Source organism: Saccostrea cucullata, unplaced genomic scaffold (assembly GCF_032062105.1).
Source record: "Saccostrea cucullata isolate Sc308-1 unplaced genomic scaffold, CSIRO_AGI_Scuc_v1 ctg273, whole genome shotgun sequence".
NCBI classification, from domain to species: domain Eukaryota; kingdom Metazoa; phylum Mollusca; class Bivalvia; order Ostreida; family Ostreidae; genus Saccostrea; species Saccostrea cuccullata.
In genome coordinates, this window is record NW_026927629.1 from 248,575 (window position 1) to 269,280 (window position 20,706).

At 30.7% G+C, this 20,706-nt stretch overlaps 1 protein-coding gene and 1 long non-coding RNA gene across 2 annotated transcripts; both read left to right on the forward strand.

Moving 5' to 3' along the window:
* Nucleotides 1-5,645: 5,645 nt before the first annotated feature.
* On the forward strand, nucleotides 5,646-8,233 carry LOC134275011 (uncharacterized). The gene is made up of 3 exons (XR_009993755.1): nucleotides 5,646-5,736; nucleotides 5,982-6,091; nucleotides 8,051-8,233. It is a non-coding gene; the product is annotated as an uncharacterized LOC134275011 (long non-coding RNA).
* Nucleotides 8,234-9,614: 1,381 nt separating this feature from the next.
* On the forward strand, nucleotides 9,615-14,523 carry LOC134275015 (bone morphogenetic protein 1-like). Its single transcript, XM_062757253.1, has 6 exons — nucleotides 9,615-9,657; nucleotides 9,888-9,978; nucleotides 12,340-12,461; nucleotides 12,853-13,005; nucleotides 13,598-13,743; nucleotides 14,422-14,523. Exons 1-6 carry the CDS (start codon nucleotides 9,615-9,617, stop codon nucleotides 14,452-14,454), a joined length of 588 nt encoding a protein of 195 aa, XP_062613237.1. The 3' UTR covers nucleotides 14,455-14,523.
* Nucleotides 14,524-20,706: the final 6,183 nt, after the last annotated feature.

Below are 20,706 nucleotides of genomic sequence, written 5' to 3' on the forward strand. Positions count from 1 at the left end.
TTCCAGACAATTCATACACCAATATAAACATATACTCAATGTATGCAATTTTTGTAATTTATGTGTTGTTCAAAATGTTTCAAAGTAAAATATACATTAAGGGACTCCGAACCTCAGCCAGGAAGGACAACTCTTTAATTTATAATTTAATTCAAAAAGTCTTTAAATGGAGCTTGAAAACAATCTAATTAAAATTAATGAGTTTGATCGCTGTGTAGAGATGAAAATCTAATTTTAAAATCTTGAAAATTAAATTTTTTCATGCAACAATTTTCATTATATGCCTCTCAATGTGCTTCAAGGTTCTTTGAACTTCTCAGAAAGGTCTAATTAAAAGTAGAAATTTTTATCCCGTAAAAGCATTTTTAGATACCAATGTTTATCAACATGATATGAAATTAGAAGTGATTTATGGAGCTTTGCAAAGAGTTGTCCTTCCTGGCTGAGGGTCGGAGTCTCTTAAGATATTTCATTTCAATCATTGCCAAAACTCAAAATGCTTACTAACAATTTATACTACATGTATAAGTAGTAGTATAGTAGCACGCACCCTATTCTAGTATCCATTTTAGTATAGATCTAGATCTATATAAGTAATTTCGTTCACAAAAAAAAAATGACGGAAAGAGTTACTGGTACATGTATTATTTCAGTCAGCAAATCACGACTAAAGGATTAGCGGGATCTAAGCCTTTTGTCAAAACTCATGTTTACAAACAATTCAGCATGGCGCAAGCGCCCGATAAGAAGTTCTAATCATGCAATCAATATCTAAAAACATGCATAAACCTACGCTGTATTTGATGCTTTCTTTCAGCCCTAGAGAAACAGGATATCAAATATTAATAAAATTTGCAAATAACATAATACTAGCCAAACCGACTTTCTTTCTCAGTTCAATATGTCGTCTTCCTTTGCAGTCAACAGACGGCTATCAAAAGTAGTTCGAATGTATTCATGCGCATCAATCGGATCACGCTCGCTGTTATTTGTGGTTACGATGGCCGAGTAGTTACGATTGAGTGTTATATGTAAAAATGTTCAATTTCGCGATATTGACGTGGACAATGATTTGGAAATGAAAACTTGTTAATGCTAGTTTTCTCACAAATAAAAAAAAAAGTGCATCTTATAATTTCACAATTTTACCGATTTTATAAATTTTAGGAAATCTACTTTGTATATCGTAAGGTTCGTCTTGAACGCTGTTTGCCTTTTTTTCTTTACATTGGTCTATTTATAGTAACAGAGACGATCATGACGCCTATAGCCAGGGTTATGCTGTCAGCAAGCCCGGCTAAAAATGCATCCATTTGGATAGTTATCTATAGATGTATGTGCCTGATCAAGAAGCATAAAAGTCATCATCAAGATATTCGGTATATGAAGGAATATTTACTTTTTAATACTTGAATAATACCTAAGTCAAAAACATACATGTACATCACTAGAAATGAAAATATCAGCCATCCAGATAAGAATTTAATCTGAAGTTCTGAGTCATTTAACCACTTTTCATTTTTTCTTACAAGAGTTTGCAACATTTTTTTCTCCTTTTTTTCCACAAGATTAAAGTTTACAACTTATGACAATCGTTGAGATGTCTTATATTCAACTGATCAAAATAAGATCTTCAATACTTTAAATTCGAAATAGTTGTAAGCATAAATATTTTTTTTATATATATTATAGTTGCTTTAACAAGTACATGTATATGAATTTTCACGATGATTAACGCGTAATACTTGAATACAAGGAAGAGATTTTTTAGCAATTCTTATTGATTCAAAATCAAAAAGAAAAGTTATTTCATCTGTTGAAGTCAAAATAATTTATGATAAACAATGATATGGGTGGATACAATTCAACTTGAGCGTCTCAAAAAAAAAATGGATTGAAATTCAAGTTTGATGTGTTTTTTTTTAAAATTCGAACATATGGCAAAGACGTAGGCTATATATATTTCATTTTTTTTCTTGTTATGTGCCTCTCTCTTATGCATGTGTTTAAAGTACAGTTGTTTATATACTAACTTAATATTCGACACTAGTAGACGACAGATATTTTTTTTTATTTTTACTTGTGTCAATAAATAAAAATGGTCCAGGGAAACGTTATGATTGTTATTCTTTTGCTGCAGTTTATAGGAATAGTAAACTCACAGCAACGTAAGTAACACTATTTTTACATTACAAAAAGGTTCATCAACGATGTATCTGTGATTTTTTAGAAATATTTCTTTATTTTATTTTATTTTATTTGAAAATTATTTTACGATTGGACATCGTTTTACCAGCGGAAAACACAGTAGTATTAGTGTTTAAAACTTTTAAGCCTTATTCTATCACAGTTATTTACGAAGTAATGAATAATAAAAAAAAGAAAAGAAAAATACCCAGCCACCTGTGTTTCAATGTACAATTTTTTTTCCAGAGTGTTGAAATATCACATAGATACTTATATATCGTGAGAGAGTTTTAGAGTAAGAAAAGAATTTATTGCCTCAAACATCCCCACGCGAATTTTGCTGGACAAAAATCGCGATTGACCTAACAAAAAATTGTATAGTAATCTATAGTAAAAAAAAAAGATTTTCTATATAGAAAATCAAAGTAATTTCCTATGAATTTCAGATGAACAGAAGTTTAATATTATTATTTCTTCAAGTAATTTTGTAATATTAAAAGGAGCTTTATGTATTTCTTTCATTAAAATGCTTCTAAAAAAAAATCACTGGTAATTACATGTATATGATTTCAGTAATATCAAGGCTTTAAATCTAAAAAAAAAAGCTAGTTAAAGTTTAAAATACAAATAGACAATCATTACGATAATATTTATCAAATGTTATATTTAAGTATAGTTAACTAGTATAGTATACTAAAGTTATAGAAAAGTATAATTGTAGCAAACAAATAAATATCTTTAATTCAAATGTCACGAAAGAAAATATTTGTCTGAACATGAAAATGAAATGAAAGTAAAAATGAAAACATCTCAGGTATAATAGCTTTAAAAATAAAAAAAAAATGATGTACATAAATAGTCGTGTGAAGCATTTATAACCAAAATAAAAATTGAGTTTTAATGCAGTAATTCTAAATTTAAAGAAATTGAACATTAAACATTTAAATTATTGTGTTAAATCAAAAACACAAGACCGTCTCTAAAATATTCTAGACTCAGAGTTAAACTATTGGGTCGGTAGATAGAAGGAGAAATACTTTTTTCAGAAAATATTTACATATTTGTTGTCGGGATAAGAATAATTAAAGAATTACTATCGTTCTCTTGAATAACTTAAATTATAATTTGTAGCAGATCATTTGATTGGGCAAAAGATTTAACGTAGAACATACGTCATATGACATCATAACTAGTGAATGTGTTTAGCCTGTGCTTGATCCATTATTACATCATAATTAATTTAATGTCACTAGTACTTTTTCCCGTACTTTACAGCTTCAATAGAAATGGTAGAAAATACTACATTTTGAAATTCACAGAATTCAATTTTTAGAAAATCGTGCCGAAATAATCTTAATTCAATTCATATATTTCTTTGCTTATAATCATATGGTTAATGACAATATATTTCTGGTTTTAGTGAAACCTGTTGGCACCTTTCATTTACTAGATCTTGACCTTAGTTAAGTTGACAAAGTGTATTATCTTGATTAAATATGTCTAAGTCGAAGATGTACGTGTTGTAGATTGTGTGATTGTGTATACGTTTTGTGATATCTATAATGATATTATGTGCATTTCTTTTCATAATTATTTGTTTCTTATTTATACGCTTGGTGCTTGATTCCAATTTTTCTATCAAATATGATCGTTTTAAATCAAAAGTACAATTTTTGATAAATATTTTAAATCTGAAAGTAACCCCAAACAGTCATTTAATAATTAAATGCCGTGTAAGTGCAAAAAGGTAAAGAATATTAGCATCGGTAAATAGCCTATCTCTCATTTTGTAATCATTTGGGTATGTTCTTCATCATATCAAAGACTGAAAACATTGTTACAAATATTTCTGAAAAATATTTACAAATTTAGAGTGGAAAATTGACTAAAAATTAGAGTTCATTTCCCTATATATATATATATATATATATATATATATATATATATATATATATATATATATATATATATATATATATATATATATATATATATATATATATATATATATATAAATGTATATAAATGTGGACTTATCTTATGTCAATTCCATAAAAAAGAAATTATTCTTGAGAAGTATTGCTTAATATTGTTCATTTAATAAAGTCTATAAACGACGATATTTGAAGAGGTATTTCTGTGATTTTTCATATTTTCTTCTTGACAAGTACCCTTTAATATTATTGAAAATGTGTAGTCGCAGTATGTAATTACCATACCAAATTTCACAGGCTGTACTAGATATAAAAACAAAGAAACATAATATGAGCTTTTAACTGATTGATATGCAAGTACTTATTTAACATTTTGAAAAGTTTGAAAATCTTGTAACAAAGACTTTTCCGACATAGATTCTACCTTAATCCATTTCGTATAACATAACTTGGCTACGTCTCAATGAATTACGTCAAAAACATTTTCTTTCGCTTAACGAATTGGGCAATTTTTAGGCAATCGGTCTATAGAGGGTAACCAATTTTTTTTAAAAGATGGTTTAAATTGAACGTACTAGAGCAGACACTAAGATTGTCTATTATAACATTAATTTTTACAATTTTTACATTTTCTATCCAATAAAAATGTTATTCTCTCGCTGTGTTCAAGGATATATCAAAATGATATCCTTTCACAGTGTAACAAATATCAGAAATGCTGTTAAACTCTAGATTTTCATTCCCATAACGGAAAGTGTTGTTAAAATAAATCTTCCCTGACCTGATATGAGATAGAAAGAAGTAAATAAACCATTCTAACAGAGAATTGAACTGCAAAAATTACCCAAAAAATGTTGCTTAATCCATGTTTACAATGTTTATACCTCACTTAGCTATGACGTCTCAACCGTTCTTGTAGCTTATGACCGTTTTAAAAGAAAACAGAGGCAAATGAATGATGTTTCGCACTCGTGAAAATATCTATGAAACATATGGAGATAACAAACAATATTCAAGACCGAAATTCTATACAACAATACAAAATAGGAGCAGAGCAAACACGGACCTACAAAACATCAGATTTGGGATCAGGTACTATGGAGGAGTGAGCATCCCTGCCGTGTGCTACTTGTCATAATCGGGAAATAAGGAAAAAATCGTCAATTCAATATATAATGGACTAACAATTAGTATGAAAAACGTCAGTCAGCATTTGACTCAATGAAAAATTGTATTTGCTGACAAGGTCATGGTATCGACCATAGAACATACAAAATGATGACATTAAATGAGACTGCTGATATTCTTGTTTCAGCAACTCAAGTTGTTTTTCCATAATTTACCTCATTTTAGAAATTGTTTATACGTAGAGCATCCTGTCCCACTCGTGAAATAAATTACATAGTCAACTAAAAATCATTGAATATCCTCTATATATTCAGTTTTCTGTTACACATCTGTTTTGGTTTTATTTTGATTTATTTTTTGCTTGTTTTAAATTCTTCTCTTTTCTTCTTTTTTTTTCAGTGGCCTTACTGCAATGTGGCTCATCAACCATAATATTAGACAAAGGGTACAAAAAATTCACTTATCCTGGATCTGATTTATATCCCCAGTGAGTAAATTAATTATACAGACTTAATCTATATCCAAACGTTAGTATTTAGCATCTTTCTGACTTTTATTTCTATTTATCAAATACCTTTAATAGTTAAAATTGTTTAACATGCATGAGTGAGTATTTTTTTGACATTATATGTACATCGTGCTACTGAGCAAACTACTTAATATTCACTTGGTGTTTTGATATTGTTTTCCTATTTGCGTTCAGAAGTGCAATGATTACGTCTATGTTTTCAGGAATACAAGATGCAATTGGGTTTTTCAAGCAGCTGACTCAAGTTCCAGAATAACATTTGAAGTCAGCAAACTTTTTGTTGATTGTGCTGACACACTTAAGTTTTATGATGGTAAGATTTTTTTTATGAAAAGCATTTTGCTTTTAATACGACACTGCGGGTATTGACATAAGGGTCGTCTTGCAAGTTTTGCAATTGTGTTTTTCTAATTGATATTTCTTCTTTTTTTTAAGTATATTACTTCATGTATCAAATAATCTATAGACATGAGAACGAAAAGAACTAATTTAAATTTATCTTTGATTTAAATGTATGCTGTCACATGAAGCAGAAAATCAAGATATGTATAAGTCCATTATTAGAAAAAAGATGGAAAGCGAGGAAAACATAGAGAGAATATTTCACAGAACTTAAACATGTGGACCCGTTTATTCAACTTAAAATAAAATAGTTTTTTTTATCATTTGAACACATTTCTAAAATTAATAAATAATACAAAACCCTTTAATAATAAAATTTATGGAGATAACAAGCAGAAGTCAAGCTCAAACATCCATTGAACAATACAATTTTTTGGAGCGGAGAAAACACGGACCTCCAAAACATCAAAGGAGGGATCAGGTGTCATGAAGGAGTGAGCATACCCTATCTACCGGTCACATCAGCCTTGTTCAGTTTACCAATCTGTAATGACACCTCAATCTGAAAACGACGTGGTGTGTTTAAAAGGCTTTCATGAAAAACATTGGGTAAGAACTACGAACTCTAACTCTTGATTCCCGCCTACATTTTGCACCCATTAAATTCAATATTAATGGTAATTAGGCCATTAATTCTTTGTTAAATACAAATAACAGTGTATGGTAATTGATTGATCATTTTAATTTCAGCGCTAGATAGTAAATTATCATTAATTCCAGCTCTTGAAAAATGGGGGTAGACGATATTTTCTAGTGAAATCGAATTTTCAAGAATCACCATATTTTGAAATAGTCTTAAATATGATAAAATGTATCTCATGTCTTTTCTTATGTTTTATGCAAATAAATAAAACATACATAAATTCATATAATACAAATATTTAGTTGTAAATAGCTTAAAAATTGGTGAAAAATCAGCATTTTTTTTTTCGTTTTTTGTCTATAAACATATGTCCCCCCCCCCCCCAGCGTGAAATATAAGAAGCTTTGGCATAAATTTGTGAAATGACAGGCCAAATTACCTGTAAAAAGGAATTTTTGTTTCAAGGGGGGGGGAGATGTTTTAAAAATATTTTCCGTTTTCTGTTGATTTCTATAGTGGAAAAAACAAGTTTTACCAAAATTATAGAGTTATCTCTCATTGGTATCCCAAATAAGGAACGTTTTATGAAAAGTCATATAAATATCTATAAAAATTTTGAAAATCATTCGAATAAATTAACTTTTGAGAATTGACTTAGAGGTAGGCGGGAGAACAATACTATCGTACGTAGTTCTTTCTACTTTTTATATATCTATAAGATATTCAATATAGATGTGATTCAATAAATAAGGAGTAAATAAGACAATTATAAAAATTTATATAATTTGACGTCATCGGTTGACACTGATATTCTTTACGGTAGGGTTGCAGCATGTTTACAGCTATTTTCCTCGAAAAGAACAATGTTTAATGAATAGTATTCAGTTTAAAACATGGGTTGTATAAATATATAAAAAAGCGATTGATATATTAGACTGCCGCTTTTCATACTAATTGTTATGCCAATATTTACACAATTATTGTCGATGGCTTTCACGTCATTTTCTCTACCATGACAAGGAGCACAAGGTGGTTGTTGACGGGTCGGCGGTGGATACCCACCCTTACATAGCATCTAATCCAAACTCTGCTATATTAGAGATCAGTGTTTGCCCTCCTGCTCCTTATTTGTATTGCCTCTAAGGACTTCTGAGCATAAAAATTGTTGATTATCTCCACATTTCATGTACTGCGTTATCAGCAAGAATGATATATTTTGTTATTTAAACAATTGTGTGTCTGATTTATGGCGTTTGTGACAAACTTCAGGATATGACCTTTATACAGGTTCATCTTCGAGTGCAACAGCACTTACACCCACAAGTGTGTGTTGCTCGAGTACTAATTCCTGTGGCTCAACAAGACCCCCACAAACGTCAACTGGAAATACAATCTTCGTAGAATTTCAATCTGACGAAATACAGAACATTTATGAAAATGGATTTCAAGTATCGTTTTTAACTGGAAAGGATGAATGTAAGAATTTGCATTTTCAGATATTTTTTTTTTTTTTACATTTAACATACCTTGAAGGGGTCTTTGGCTGATTCTAGAGGAAGGTCCCTTAAGAATACTGATTTTTTTAAGTAGAAAGATGGTATACCTACTTATCTATATTTTAGATTCTTATGAACAGTCATGAATTTCAATTATTTTTCTATATCTTTAGACAAAAAAATGCTTTACATGTAACAGGAAAATACTAATCTATATAAAAAAAAAATCAAAAGGTGGGACCAGGTGCTTAGAATGAGTAAGCATACCTTGTTTGTGCAGTGAGACCGACCAATAACACCTTGACGAAGTTTTCAATAGTGAAAGAAAGTGTAATGGAAATTAACAAACAGTTTGAAACTTATCCGATTTTTTTTATTCAAATTATTCAAAAAGTGGTTCTCAGAAAATATCTTACATTTTAAGCAGTAGCCTAATATTCTCTTGAAAGATAATTCTTTGTGCCCTGTAGAAATGCATACAGATTTTTGGATAAAAAAAAATAGAGATCCTTTATTATTTTGATAGTAAGATCTGGTTCCCAGAACACCTATTATAATTTATGAAGTGGTCTAATCATCTTTAAGAAGTTTCGCTGTGTATTAAAGATATGCAATTAGGATTCTGAAATTCATTTTTCACCCTAGGGTAAATTCAGGGTTAAACTTTTGTCTGTTTTCATTTCGTTCCAGTATTTTAAGATGCGTTTTTTAAAATCCTTTGATTCGGGGATTACATTTTGCAACCATATTAATATACATACTTGTAACATCGTATGTGATCAATAAGATCAATAAGATTTGCGATGGTAGGCATAGTTTCGATTAATAAAATCAGTTGTATCCTTTATATAGGTCGATTTTGGGTCCTAATCAATTTCGTGGCCAAGTTTGGCTGATTGATGTCTTTATTTTCAAACCGTGTGTTACTTAATGCTATTTATTTCGAAAACAAACAACTTGTGGGAATGAGGGGTAACAAAAATTGATTTGTGTGATTTGGAGAGAGTATTTTATGTCGTCAAATACTGATAAAAGTTCTGCAAGTTACTATCTTCATTCTTTTAAATCCATTAAAACACCAGTTCTCCGTTTTTTAATAAAACAATCATGACATGAATTGATGGAATCTTCAGAATACATCCATACATAATGTGCATGCAAAAAAAAAAAAAAAATAATAATAATAATAATAATAAATGGTTTGAAAATAAATTATAAAAGTTCCAATTGTGGTCCAAAAAAATTCCCTCCCGTTTAAAAAAAAACATATAATATATTTTAATTCTGAATTAAAATATTTGATTTTTTATGAATTAATGACCTTTATTCTCATTACTGACAAAACAGTGAATCAAATGCGTTTACAATATGATAAACAGAAACTATACACATCTGAAGGTTTGACTGAAGGAAATTTAAAACAAGAGTGATAACACTCTTAATTATAATGTGTAAAGCAATTTATAAAATGGCCTAAGTTGTTTTGATAAACTGTAAAAAAAATATCTTAATTGCGAATTCGGTTAATCTAACAGATTACGGTTACAGTAAAGTAAATTTGCAGGTCCCAAATGAATTTTCCTTACATTTCTGTTTTCTAATAACTTAACAAAAATATCATTTTTCAGCACATTGTTCTAACCCTGGAAATGTACACATTATTGAAGTTACAGAACAAAAGACCCTGACCTCGCCAAACTTTCCTGCTCATTATCCAATGTGAGTATAATTCATTATGAATTATTTGAACTGCATAATTTTCTACTTTTTTCCCCACCTGAAAGCTCTGTAGAATATTTCTGAATATTTACGAAACGACTGTAATTATTCTCTTTTCTTGAATCTTAATGATAGATATTATAGGCCATTCTCTGAAAAAGACTTAAAATTTTAATATAGGAGCTGTGGCATGCATAGTCTCAGAATATCTCCAAACTCTCTATGATAAAAGTCTTTGATACCATAGACTAAAATCAGGAAACATCGTTTGCTTTGTGTTATCGTTACTATGGCAACATGTCTTGAATATTGAAAAATAGTATTTCTAAAACATTTTTTGAGCCCCAAAGTTACCATTTGCGGCGAAGCAAACAATTGGCAATGATTATTACCTAAAGTTAATGGCCCGATGTCTTAAAGTATAATAAACATGTGTAGTAAATTAACTTTTACATACGTTACTCTTATAAAAAAGTGAAAGTAACATTTCATTGAATTTTTTGAAGTCTCAAGTAAAAATAAAAAGTAATTTTAGAATGTCATGTAACAAAGTAATAGAAAAAATAGCCTTGAAACATATACCAAGAGCAAATTATGATGTTTCATTTTGGTTGGCAATGCTTACCAAGGTTTTTATACCATTGAGAGCCTTCAAAGAAGATGTGTTTTTAATATAAATTTGGCCTGTGATTTTTTAAAAAATGAAACTGATGTAAAAAACGAAAACGCATGTATTCTGAATCATTGAATTTCCATGCATAGAAATTATACCAATCATTTTTTCTCACATGCATTTCTAAATGCTTATTGTGACGTCATAAACATGTGCATTTTCCCGTATTTTCTTAAAATGTTGAAGAAGACACCAATTTTCAAATGAATTTTCTTCAGAAAATATTGTCCACAGACATCGGCCACAAAGAAATATGAGATTCATTGTATTTTGCACAACATATCCAAAAACTAAAGTGGGCGACGGTTGTGGATACTATTTTTGAAGGAAAATTCCCCCTTGAAAATGGGTCATTTTGAGGGGTTTTCTGATTGAATTAGAGAAATGCATCAAATTAGTGACATCATGTTTCTAGAAAGGAACTCTTTCATGCCATATTCTTTCCTGATCTTTCAAAGACATAAACTCAACTAATATTTAAGCCAGTTTCGGAACTTTTCGAAAACATTAAAATTTTAGGACACAATAAATTTAAAGCTAAAACAATACCTTCTTCTTTACATTCTGTATGTCTGATTCTTTATTTTCGAAAAAGCATATTTTAATATAACTGATGATCAATAAAAGGTGTTGGTGTGGTCCTACTTTTCCTATTTGAAAAAAATTCAAATCAGATACTTTAAATCAAGCGTTGCTTTTGAAATAAGCATAAAATGTTTGCTTAAAAAATCTGAAAAGAAATGGTTTCCTTGGATACGTATCCTTAAATGTAGATTCCCAAAACTTTTGTGATTGATATTTATTAACAGCTAATTTGGCTTGTCATCCAAACTTTAACTGGATGCAAAAAGCTGAAACACAGGGTTAAAAATCGATTTAAAATTTACAAAATTTTCCCTTCTTGGTAACCATAGCAACAGTGTTGTTTTCTTCATCAAATTTTATAAATATTTAATATTAATTTAAGTTCTACCACATACTAATATGTACTATTCAAGGTTAGTCATATAATGTGTTCTTGTTTTAATGGCAAGTAAATTCACGTGGTATGGGCAATTACCTTAAGAATTTACTTGCCATTAAAACAGTCTTGAATGTTCATGTTTTTCCTGAAGGCAGTAGCATTAACCCAGTGGTTGTTACAAATTTTCCTTGTTCCACTGTTACCATGGCAACCATAAAAGTTATTTATAGAATCATATTGTTTATACCTATGTACTTAAGGTCAAATATTTTTTATCGTTTTTCTTGATTTTTTTTATTGAGTTTGAGCATGTAACACCTACTACTAGTGAATATTGAGCGTTTTTCAACATATCTCGGCATTCTCAATGTATTCCAAATGGGCTCTTGGTTACCACTTACTTAGAGATATGTTCTAAACAGTTCCATTACAGTATAAGTGGTAACAAGCTGTCATGTTTTTGTGGTAATGGTTTGTTTGCTTTTCCTAATTTATATTAAGGTTCAGTAAATATTTAAAGTAGCTTAAAATCTCAATGTTTTTTTCCAGCTGTAACCATGGCAACCGAGACACATATCAACAAAGAATTATTTGATATATTTATTATGTTTTTGGTGTCAAGTACTTACAATAAGTGAAGTTTCATCAAATTCGGTGACCATGAGTGGAAACAAAGTTTTACTGGTTACAGAGAATGACTCTTAATATTTATTTTTTTTTTCAGGGAAATCATTTGCACTTACACATATTCTTATACCGGCGGAAACGTTAACATTGAGTTTATATATCTAAACGTTGAGGAAGAAGTAAATGGTGAATGCTTCGACTTCATCGAAATTTTTAACGGTAACAAATCATGTTTGAACTATGAACATTTATAAAAATGAAAAAGAAAGCAAAATTAATTTATTCAAAAATGTAATAAATAAATAAATAAATAATAAATAAATTTTTGTTTTAATGTTAGTTTTAATACTGTAATATTCACTTCCAAACTCACGAAAATTTTTTAAACAAAATTGTAACTCAAAACTACATAATATTATGCATTCAGTATGAATAAAAATAAGTCGAGTTTTTTTTATCAAATATCTCTGCATTTATACATATGAGAGTACCGTAATACCATTTGGTCAGTGGAGGTCTTGTATATAGGTTCAAATGCATGACGTGTTTAATTATTTCACATATATGTAAAGATTAACAATTGAGGGGTCATTATTTTTATAAAAATTAGGACGCTCTACAAACTCCCCTCTGATGACAAAGGTATGTGGTTTTACCACTCCTACAGAGTCCTTTACTTCCTCAAACTCATCTTTGACGATCCGATTTACCAGTGACAGCATGGGTACTAAGATAGGATTCCTGGCATATATAACGCCCATAGGTGGGTATGGAACGCCTAATCTGTCTTACATAAAGATAAATATTATATGCAGTGTTCTTTTCATGAAACATGTATGCAGTATTTTTAAACCGCCACTGCTTGCATGCATATCTCTCGAGATCTGTCCGTCTTTGTATTTGTTCGGAAAAAACAGTTCTCTCTGAAACTGCTCTTCGCGGACGTTGTTATATAAAGTCTTATTATCAATATACCGTATAAGTGGAAATTTTAGCGAGACTTAAATTTGTCCCAAAAATGGTATTTTATTTTAAGCGAGATGCAATTTTCGCGATTTTAAAAAGATCACTAAAGAAGATATTACAAATAAAGCGCAATTAATTCTTAGGGATACGCAATTTTAGCTTTCTTGGCACCCTTGCTGATAATGCCAAAATTAAATCCCCGCTAAAACTTCTGCTTGTGCGATATTGCGTAAAAATCTCAGTTATATGTATTTTTTTAAAAAAAACTATGTCACTTAATTATGTGCATTTATAATTATATAAGTTGATTTTAATATTATTTGCACTTCCTCTAACATTTTATGCAGTGAACATATCACTATTTAATGAACTTCTCTAATTACGTACAGCTTATTCTCCTACCAAAATAGAATCTCAGACCTCTGAAACCGTTTTACAAACGCTAGACAAGCTAAAAGGGCCGTTAATTGGGAGTGGCGTCGTATTTTTGTGCATCATCATTGCCACCCTGTGTTTTTTCTACTTCAAGACAAAGGTAATTGACATAGACAACCTTATATATGTTTGTGATGTTTCACTTTATTTTAATAAGCACAAGTAAATATATAAAAGGTGAAATATGGAATAAGCGTCATTTTTGTTTAAGTACATCCCTGTATTTGACAGTGGTTTGTTATAAATAATAGAAAATATACACTTTTTAGCTGTTTCTTTTTTATACATATCGATCTAATTAAAATATCATAATATAACAGAAAACATTTTAAAGCATACACTACGCATACATTAATGAATAAATGTTAAAAATGTTAGACTCTTATTAAAAATTGCATAACGTAATTTTGATTATCTATGCATACCTAGACACTTTTTCTCGTTCACCAGTGAGCAATGTCATTGTTAAGACACGATAGCAAAACTGCATTTAAAAATCTTTGTATAAAAAAAAGCATTCAATTGCGTCTTTATTAATAGTACGTGTATTTTTTAGGAGAAGATCTAGAGCTTAATAAATTCAATTTCTTTGTGAATTGATGATTATAAAACAGTTTCCTATTTTTTTTTTTTTTTTTTTTTATCAATTTAGTATATTTTGATCTGAGTTGTCCCAATTAATTTCCATTTTTCTTACATATAAATGTCTTAAGTAATAAATTATAGTCTTAAATCAAATCAGTTTATCATTTTTCAATTGATAATAGTAACATTTCAGAATCCAGTCAGACCAGAACAAAGTAAACAGTGAAAGAAAAGAAGATCCATGTAAGCTGCTTAATGGACAATATGTGAATTAAGGCATATCATTCGAGAGGAGAGTTTGAGGATATACATGTATATTTTTTTTCCTACACGAAAAAATAATTTCCAAAATTACAATACATGATTCCAAGAAAAATATATATGTCCTCTTTTTGGAATAAACTTGACATAATATTTTATATCGATGTTTCTTTATTATATTATGACGATAAAAGAGCCTCACGTATCAGAAGGAGTTTTAAATTTTAACCTTAACAATTTAGCCCTTAGACTACATCATTGTATCCTAAAGCTGAACACGACTCGTCAATAGGCATACGCCATTTCCGTTATCATTATCTATGATACATCGCATTCGTTACACCTGACAGCTTTATTGTCACGTGTATCGGCGTGTAAAGGCGACCCGTGTTCGTGCTGATTATCTTGAATTACATTTTTTTTTATATTTTTATTGTATTTATGCATATTTGTGTTTGTTTGTATATTATATTGCATTGACCTGTGCATCTGTTGTGAGTGTCTTTGGTATCTTCATTATTTTCCTGCATTGGAAAAAAGTACACAGTTATTTCTGACAGTCTGAGTATTGTATACATGTAGCATACGTCCATGTACAACGGTGACAAATCATTACACTGAAAAGTGACTGCATGTGAGTGACCGGCTCTTTTCATATGGGCTTGCAGATGTAGCTAAAGCTCGAGCAAATACGGCGGACAAATTCTTGTACGAATCGTGTTCAACTTTAATTCTTCACTTGTAATTAGGGTGGCAGAGGAAAGTTACTTAATAAAGACTCGATCAAATTTCTTTTTAAAAATGAGATATCCTTTAGTTTAATGGGATATTTTATGTAGAAAAATGATTAGAATGATTATGGGAGAAATTTGCAGTGTAGCAGAGTGCATGCTGAAAAAAATATGTTCAAAATGTAGGTGTCACTATGATGCTTGTATACAGAGTTGTCAATGCCAAAGTAGGACACGTCCGTTGCAGAGAATATTCAGCCTGAAGACAGTAGGGTTAAGACGTAAGTGTGTATCTCATAGGGAAGGTGAATGACCCTAAATCAACTGATGAGTTTTCATTAGGACATACATTAATTCACAGACTACTGGGTGTTTTAACATATACTAGGTTTGAGATGCTTGGTGCGACTGTGGCACACATTTTGAGGAAAAAAAACATGCCTAAATTTGTGGAGTTAAAATGTGCATTTTTGGTACAAATGCACTCTAATATGCAGATTATTATTGTTATTTGTTGGTATTATTTGTGAGCTAAAGGCATGTCAAGTGTAATTGATTAAGTCCTAGAAAGAATGTCCCCGTGTACATGCTTTTATTGACCACATGTCTTTGTGTACTCCCTCGGCATATGATTGGTTTTGAAAAAAATGATCTCCTACTACCTACGTTGTTTTAGTTAACGGCTTCAGTCGGTCACAATTGACTCCATCTGACACCCCCCCCCCCCCCACCCAGCAAGCAGATTTTGCTAAATGCGTACTGGTACTCATTTCAAGTACTGACTGTTCTTGTAACTCATATTAACTTATTACGAGTATAATTTGGATATTACTTGAGTTACAAACGTTTATTTGGTTACTAATGGTGCAAAAACATAATCTGCATAAGAATATAGTGCGAAAGTACATATTCCTTAAGGGTAGTGCTCATTCATTCATTGGTGTTTCGAAAAAGCAACAACAGCATTCAAGTAAAATCGAATTAAATGTGGTTTATCTACATGAGTGAAAAAGAGGGACATTAAAGACAAATTATCAAACTTATTGTAATGCAATTAACGTATATTTTTTGAAGAATTTCAAATGGTCCATATAATGAATAGTCTTCAACCCTTTAGATCCCTTTAACAAACGAACTGTGTATAGGGTAAAGTACTGACCCCTAAAACATCGAAGGTAGGATCAGGCCCTATATATGATTAATTATCCTCCGCATCAAACAGACCGTAATTAAACCTCCTGTACTTATCTTGAAAATTTGAATTTTAAAACGAGGAAATGGAAGCTTACGACATTAAGTATTTCCATATTTTTTTTTAGATAATATAAAATATGAATCATCTAAAAAAAAAGACAACAAATATTATTTTTGCTTATCTGTATCTCTTAGTAGTTTTGGAATGAAATACATGTATATGTATATGGAAATAAGCAACAGCTTTCAATTTGTTTTCATTCAAACATAATTCAAATAAATAAAGCAAATCTATATAGACCAGACACTGGACTTTTAGACAGCAGAGTCAAGATCAGGTGCCATTGAAGAGTGAGCATCCTCTGCTAACAAATCACATCTCCTCCTTGTCATGATAGGGATATAACCGAAAAAGATCCATAGAAAATCATTGCGTAAATATTGGCCTAACAATAAGTATGAAAAACATCAACATTTGACATACTGATAGATTTGACATACTGATAGATTGAATTTGTTAATAATTAAGGTCATTGTATCGACAATTGAACTTGCAAAATAATTTCTTAAAAGGGGCATGGACATAGGTTCAACTGATTTTTTAAAACCAATTTTATTGTTTACAGCTGCTCACTAATACCTTTCTAATGATCAGCAAAAATTTGCTGATTTACATTGGAGATACAGAACTTAAAATTCTTTATACCTTTAACAAGGCTCGTGACTTTTTTTATTTACATATATAGAAAATTTATGATTCGGCAAATCTCTAGAAACTGTTTTATCTTATTTAGAATCAAATTCTTTTATGTATATATATACTGCTTTGAACGGACAAATTTAGGTATTTTATGTAAATAAAAAAAGCCTTGATTACATTAAAACAAAACTTTGGCGTTTTGAATCTGTCTTGTATCTTGACAACTGAAATTCAAATACTTGATGATCATTAGAAATACCTTGTTTTAATATTTCTAAACATATAACAAGAGGCACAAGGGCCATATCGCTCACCAGAGCTCATCTACTAGGAAAAAGCACATATCAGATCAAAACTGAAAGTTTACTGGGAGGGGGGGGGCTTAAATTTTAACCCTCCTGGGTGTCATGATTTGAACATTGTAGAATCTACACTACCTGAGGATGATTCCATATAAATAGAAAAATATCACTAATCATGGCTTTGAAGTACTTGAAAAGAAGATTTTAAAAGTTTTCCCTATATATCCTTATGTACAACTTTGGTCAGCCATTTTGGGCCCAAAACTAGCCCGAGAGGTCATGATTTGAACAAGCTTGAATCTTCACTAACTGAGGATGATTCCACATAAGTTTCGTCTTTCCTGGCCCAATGGTTCTTGAGAAGAAGATTTTTAAAGTTTTTCCTATATATTCCTATGTAAAACATTGGTCAGCCATTTTGGCCCCACCCTAGCCCTGGGGGTCATGATTTAAACAAACTTGAATCTACACTACCTGAGCATGCTTCCATATAAATATGATGAATTATGGCTTTGTCATTCTTGAGAAGAAAATTTTAAAAGATTTTTTCTATATATTCCTATGTAAAACTTGGTCAACCATTTTGGCCCCACCCTAGCCCCAGGGGTCATGATTTGAACAAACTAGAATCTACAATACCTGAGGATGATTCCACATGAGTTTAATTTTTTCCATTCCAGTTGTTCTTGAGAAGAAGATTTTTATAAAAGAATATTCCTATATATTCCTATGTAAAACTTTGGTTGGCCATTTTGGCCCCACCCTAGCCCCGGGGTTCATGATTTGAACAAACTTGAATCCACACTGCCTGAGGATGATGCCACATGAGTTTCATCTTTCCTGTCCCAAGAAGAAGATTTTAAAAGATTTTTTCAATGTATTTCTATGTAACTTTGGTCGGCCATTTTGGCCCCACCCTAGCCCCGGGGGTCATGATTTGAACAAACTTGAATCTACACTACCTGAGGATGATTCCACATGAGTTTCATTTTTTCTATTCCAGTTGTTCTTGAAAAGAAGATTTTTAAAAGATTTTTCCTATATATTCCTTTATAAAACTTTGGTCGGCCATTTGGGCCCCCTCCTAACCCCGGGGGTCATGATTTGAATAAACTTGAATCTACATTACCTGAGGATGATTCCACATGAGTTTCATCTTTCCTGGCCCAGTGGTTCTTGAGAAGAAGATTTTTAAAGATTTTTCTTATTTATTCCTGTGTAAAACTTTGGTCTGCCATTTTGGCCACACCCTAGCCCCGGGGGTCATGATTTGAACAAACTTGAATCTACACTACCTGAGGATAATTCCACATGAGTTTCATCTTTCCTGGCCCAGTGGTTCTTGAGAAGAAGATCGTTTAAAAATGTTATTAATTTTTCACTAATTCCTATTTATCTCCCCTTGGAAGAGGGCGTGGCCCTTCATTTGAACAATCTTGAATTCCCTTCACCCAAGGATACTTTGTGCCAAGTTTGGCTGAAATTGGCCCAGTGTTTTTGAGAAGAAGATGAAAATGTGAAAAGTTTACGACAACGACAACGACAACAATGACAACGACAGACGTCGGACAAATTTTGATCAGAAAAGCTCACTTGAGCCTTCGGCTCAGGTGAGCTAAAAATGGGGAAAAATGAAAATATTTAGCTGAAACTGTGTCTTTAATTTTGTTATATCAACTTGCATTGCTTGTGTACTATTTGCTTCGATTACGAAATATCACTATGCGTGTGTTAAGGCAATGTTGCTGATATGTATGGCAATTTGAAACAATCACGTTTAGCATAAATGTTTGTCGTTAGATAACAACTGAAATCTATCCTTATATGAAAAATATTTGTCAGTTTCTCTTGTATTTTTTATTTCAAACTCACTGAGATACATTGTGTCGCCACATGAATCAAAATATCTACTGTGAATTAATTGATATTACGTCGTTTAAATATATAAATTTTGAGATAAAGGCTTCGGCAAGTGTTTTCCTGTACAATATATGTAATAAATTTTGCTTCATATCAAGACAACAACAGGTCTGCTAATAACGGATCTAAGGAAAGTACAGAGGTAATAGTATGAAGGGAAAATTTTTTATAATATCCCGAGACATTCAATTATTGTCGTCTGCTAGTATCCCTGTTTGTCAAACATGCGTTTACCTTTGGAATGAATAATAATTGTTATGAAGCGGCTATTTATTGATTGTCCCACCCCCTCTTATTTTACCTCAATATGAGGCCATCAGAATGCCTTATCAATCGGATAATTACACACATCTGACTAGAAATGAAAACGTGCTTGATATCAGTTGATTCTATTTTTTAAAGGAAAATCAAGTACAAAGTAAATACCTTAAGTTTAACCTTAAGTTTAAGTCTGACCTGTCGATCAGTGTACATACGGTTATAGTTACAGACAAATCTACACATACCTCAGGAATATTAGACGAAGGACAAATGCAAGCACAAATGGTGAGTCTTCATTGCCTTGACATTTCCTGAAAGTTTAACGTACAAATAATGTGTATCTTTGTGCCATGGTTATATTGCTGTTTATATGTGTATATATTTAAGTTAAACATGTAATCATTTAACTTTTATGGATTTTAATAACTGAGAATAGTATATCTGAAAAGGTTAATTGAATGACTATACAACATTTTTTTTTATAATATTTAAATACAAAAAGCCTAGTAGACTTAAAAATTAGATTATTGAACCTGAAACTTAAATACGATATCTTGTACTCTAAATAATGTTCAAAGACTAAAAAAAGGACAATGTAAAAGGAAATGATAAGTTTTAACTAATTGTTCTTTAGAACATTTGTTTTGTTAAATATACATGGATATAGTGACGAATGGTTGAAAGAACAGACAAATAAATAGATCAACTTTAGGGTTTATAACCGAGTATGTATACCTAATTTATATTTAAGAGATTCCTAATCATATTTTTATTCAAGCTAATGGGCAACATTGCTTAATTTAGTAGCTGTTTTATCATAATTAATGAATTTAACACTCTACTGAGGGTACGACTAAGGCCCATGGGCCTCTTGTTTATTATCATTATTATTATCATACATGTAATTGTGGATTCTTATGCTCTTTTAATCAATGGGGCTTGCAAATCATACTTGCATTCTTTAAATGAAAGGGTTTCTGGATTTTCAGTCGTGAATAGTATATTAAGGAAGCTCTAAACACAGCGCACAAATAAGGTAGTTTTATGCAGTAAGAGTGACCTGCCCTTAAATGTACAAGTTATGATTTAAAACATTGTTATTAACAGTT

Coding starts and splice junctions, on each gene's coding strand:
- LOC134275015 (XM_062757253.1), top strand. CDS start 9,615: ATGCGTTTACAATATGATAAACAGAAACTATACACATCTGAAG. Junction 9,658..9,887: donor GAAACTATACACATCTGAAG/GTTTGACTGAAG, acceptor ATCATTTTTCAG/CACATTGTTCTAACCCTGGA. Junction 13,006..13,597: donor GGCATATATAACGCCCATAG/GTGGGTATGGAA, acceptor AATTACGTACAG/CTTATTCTCCTACCAAAATA.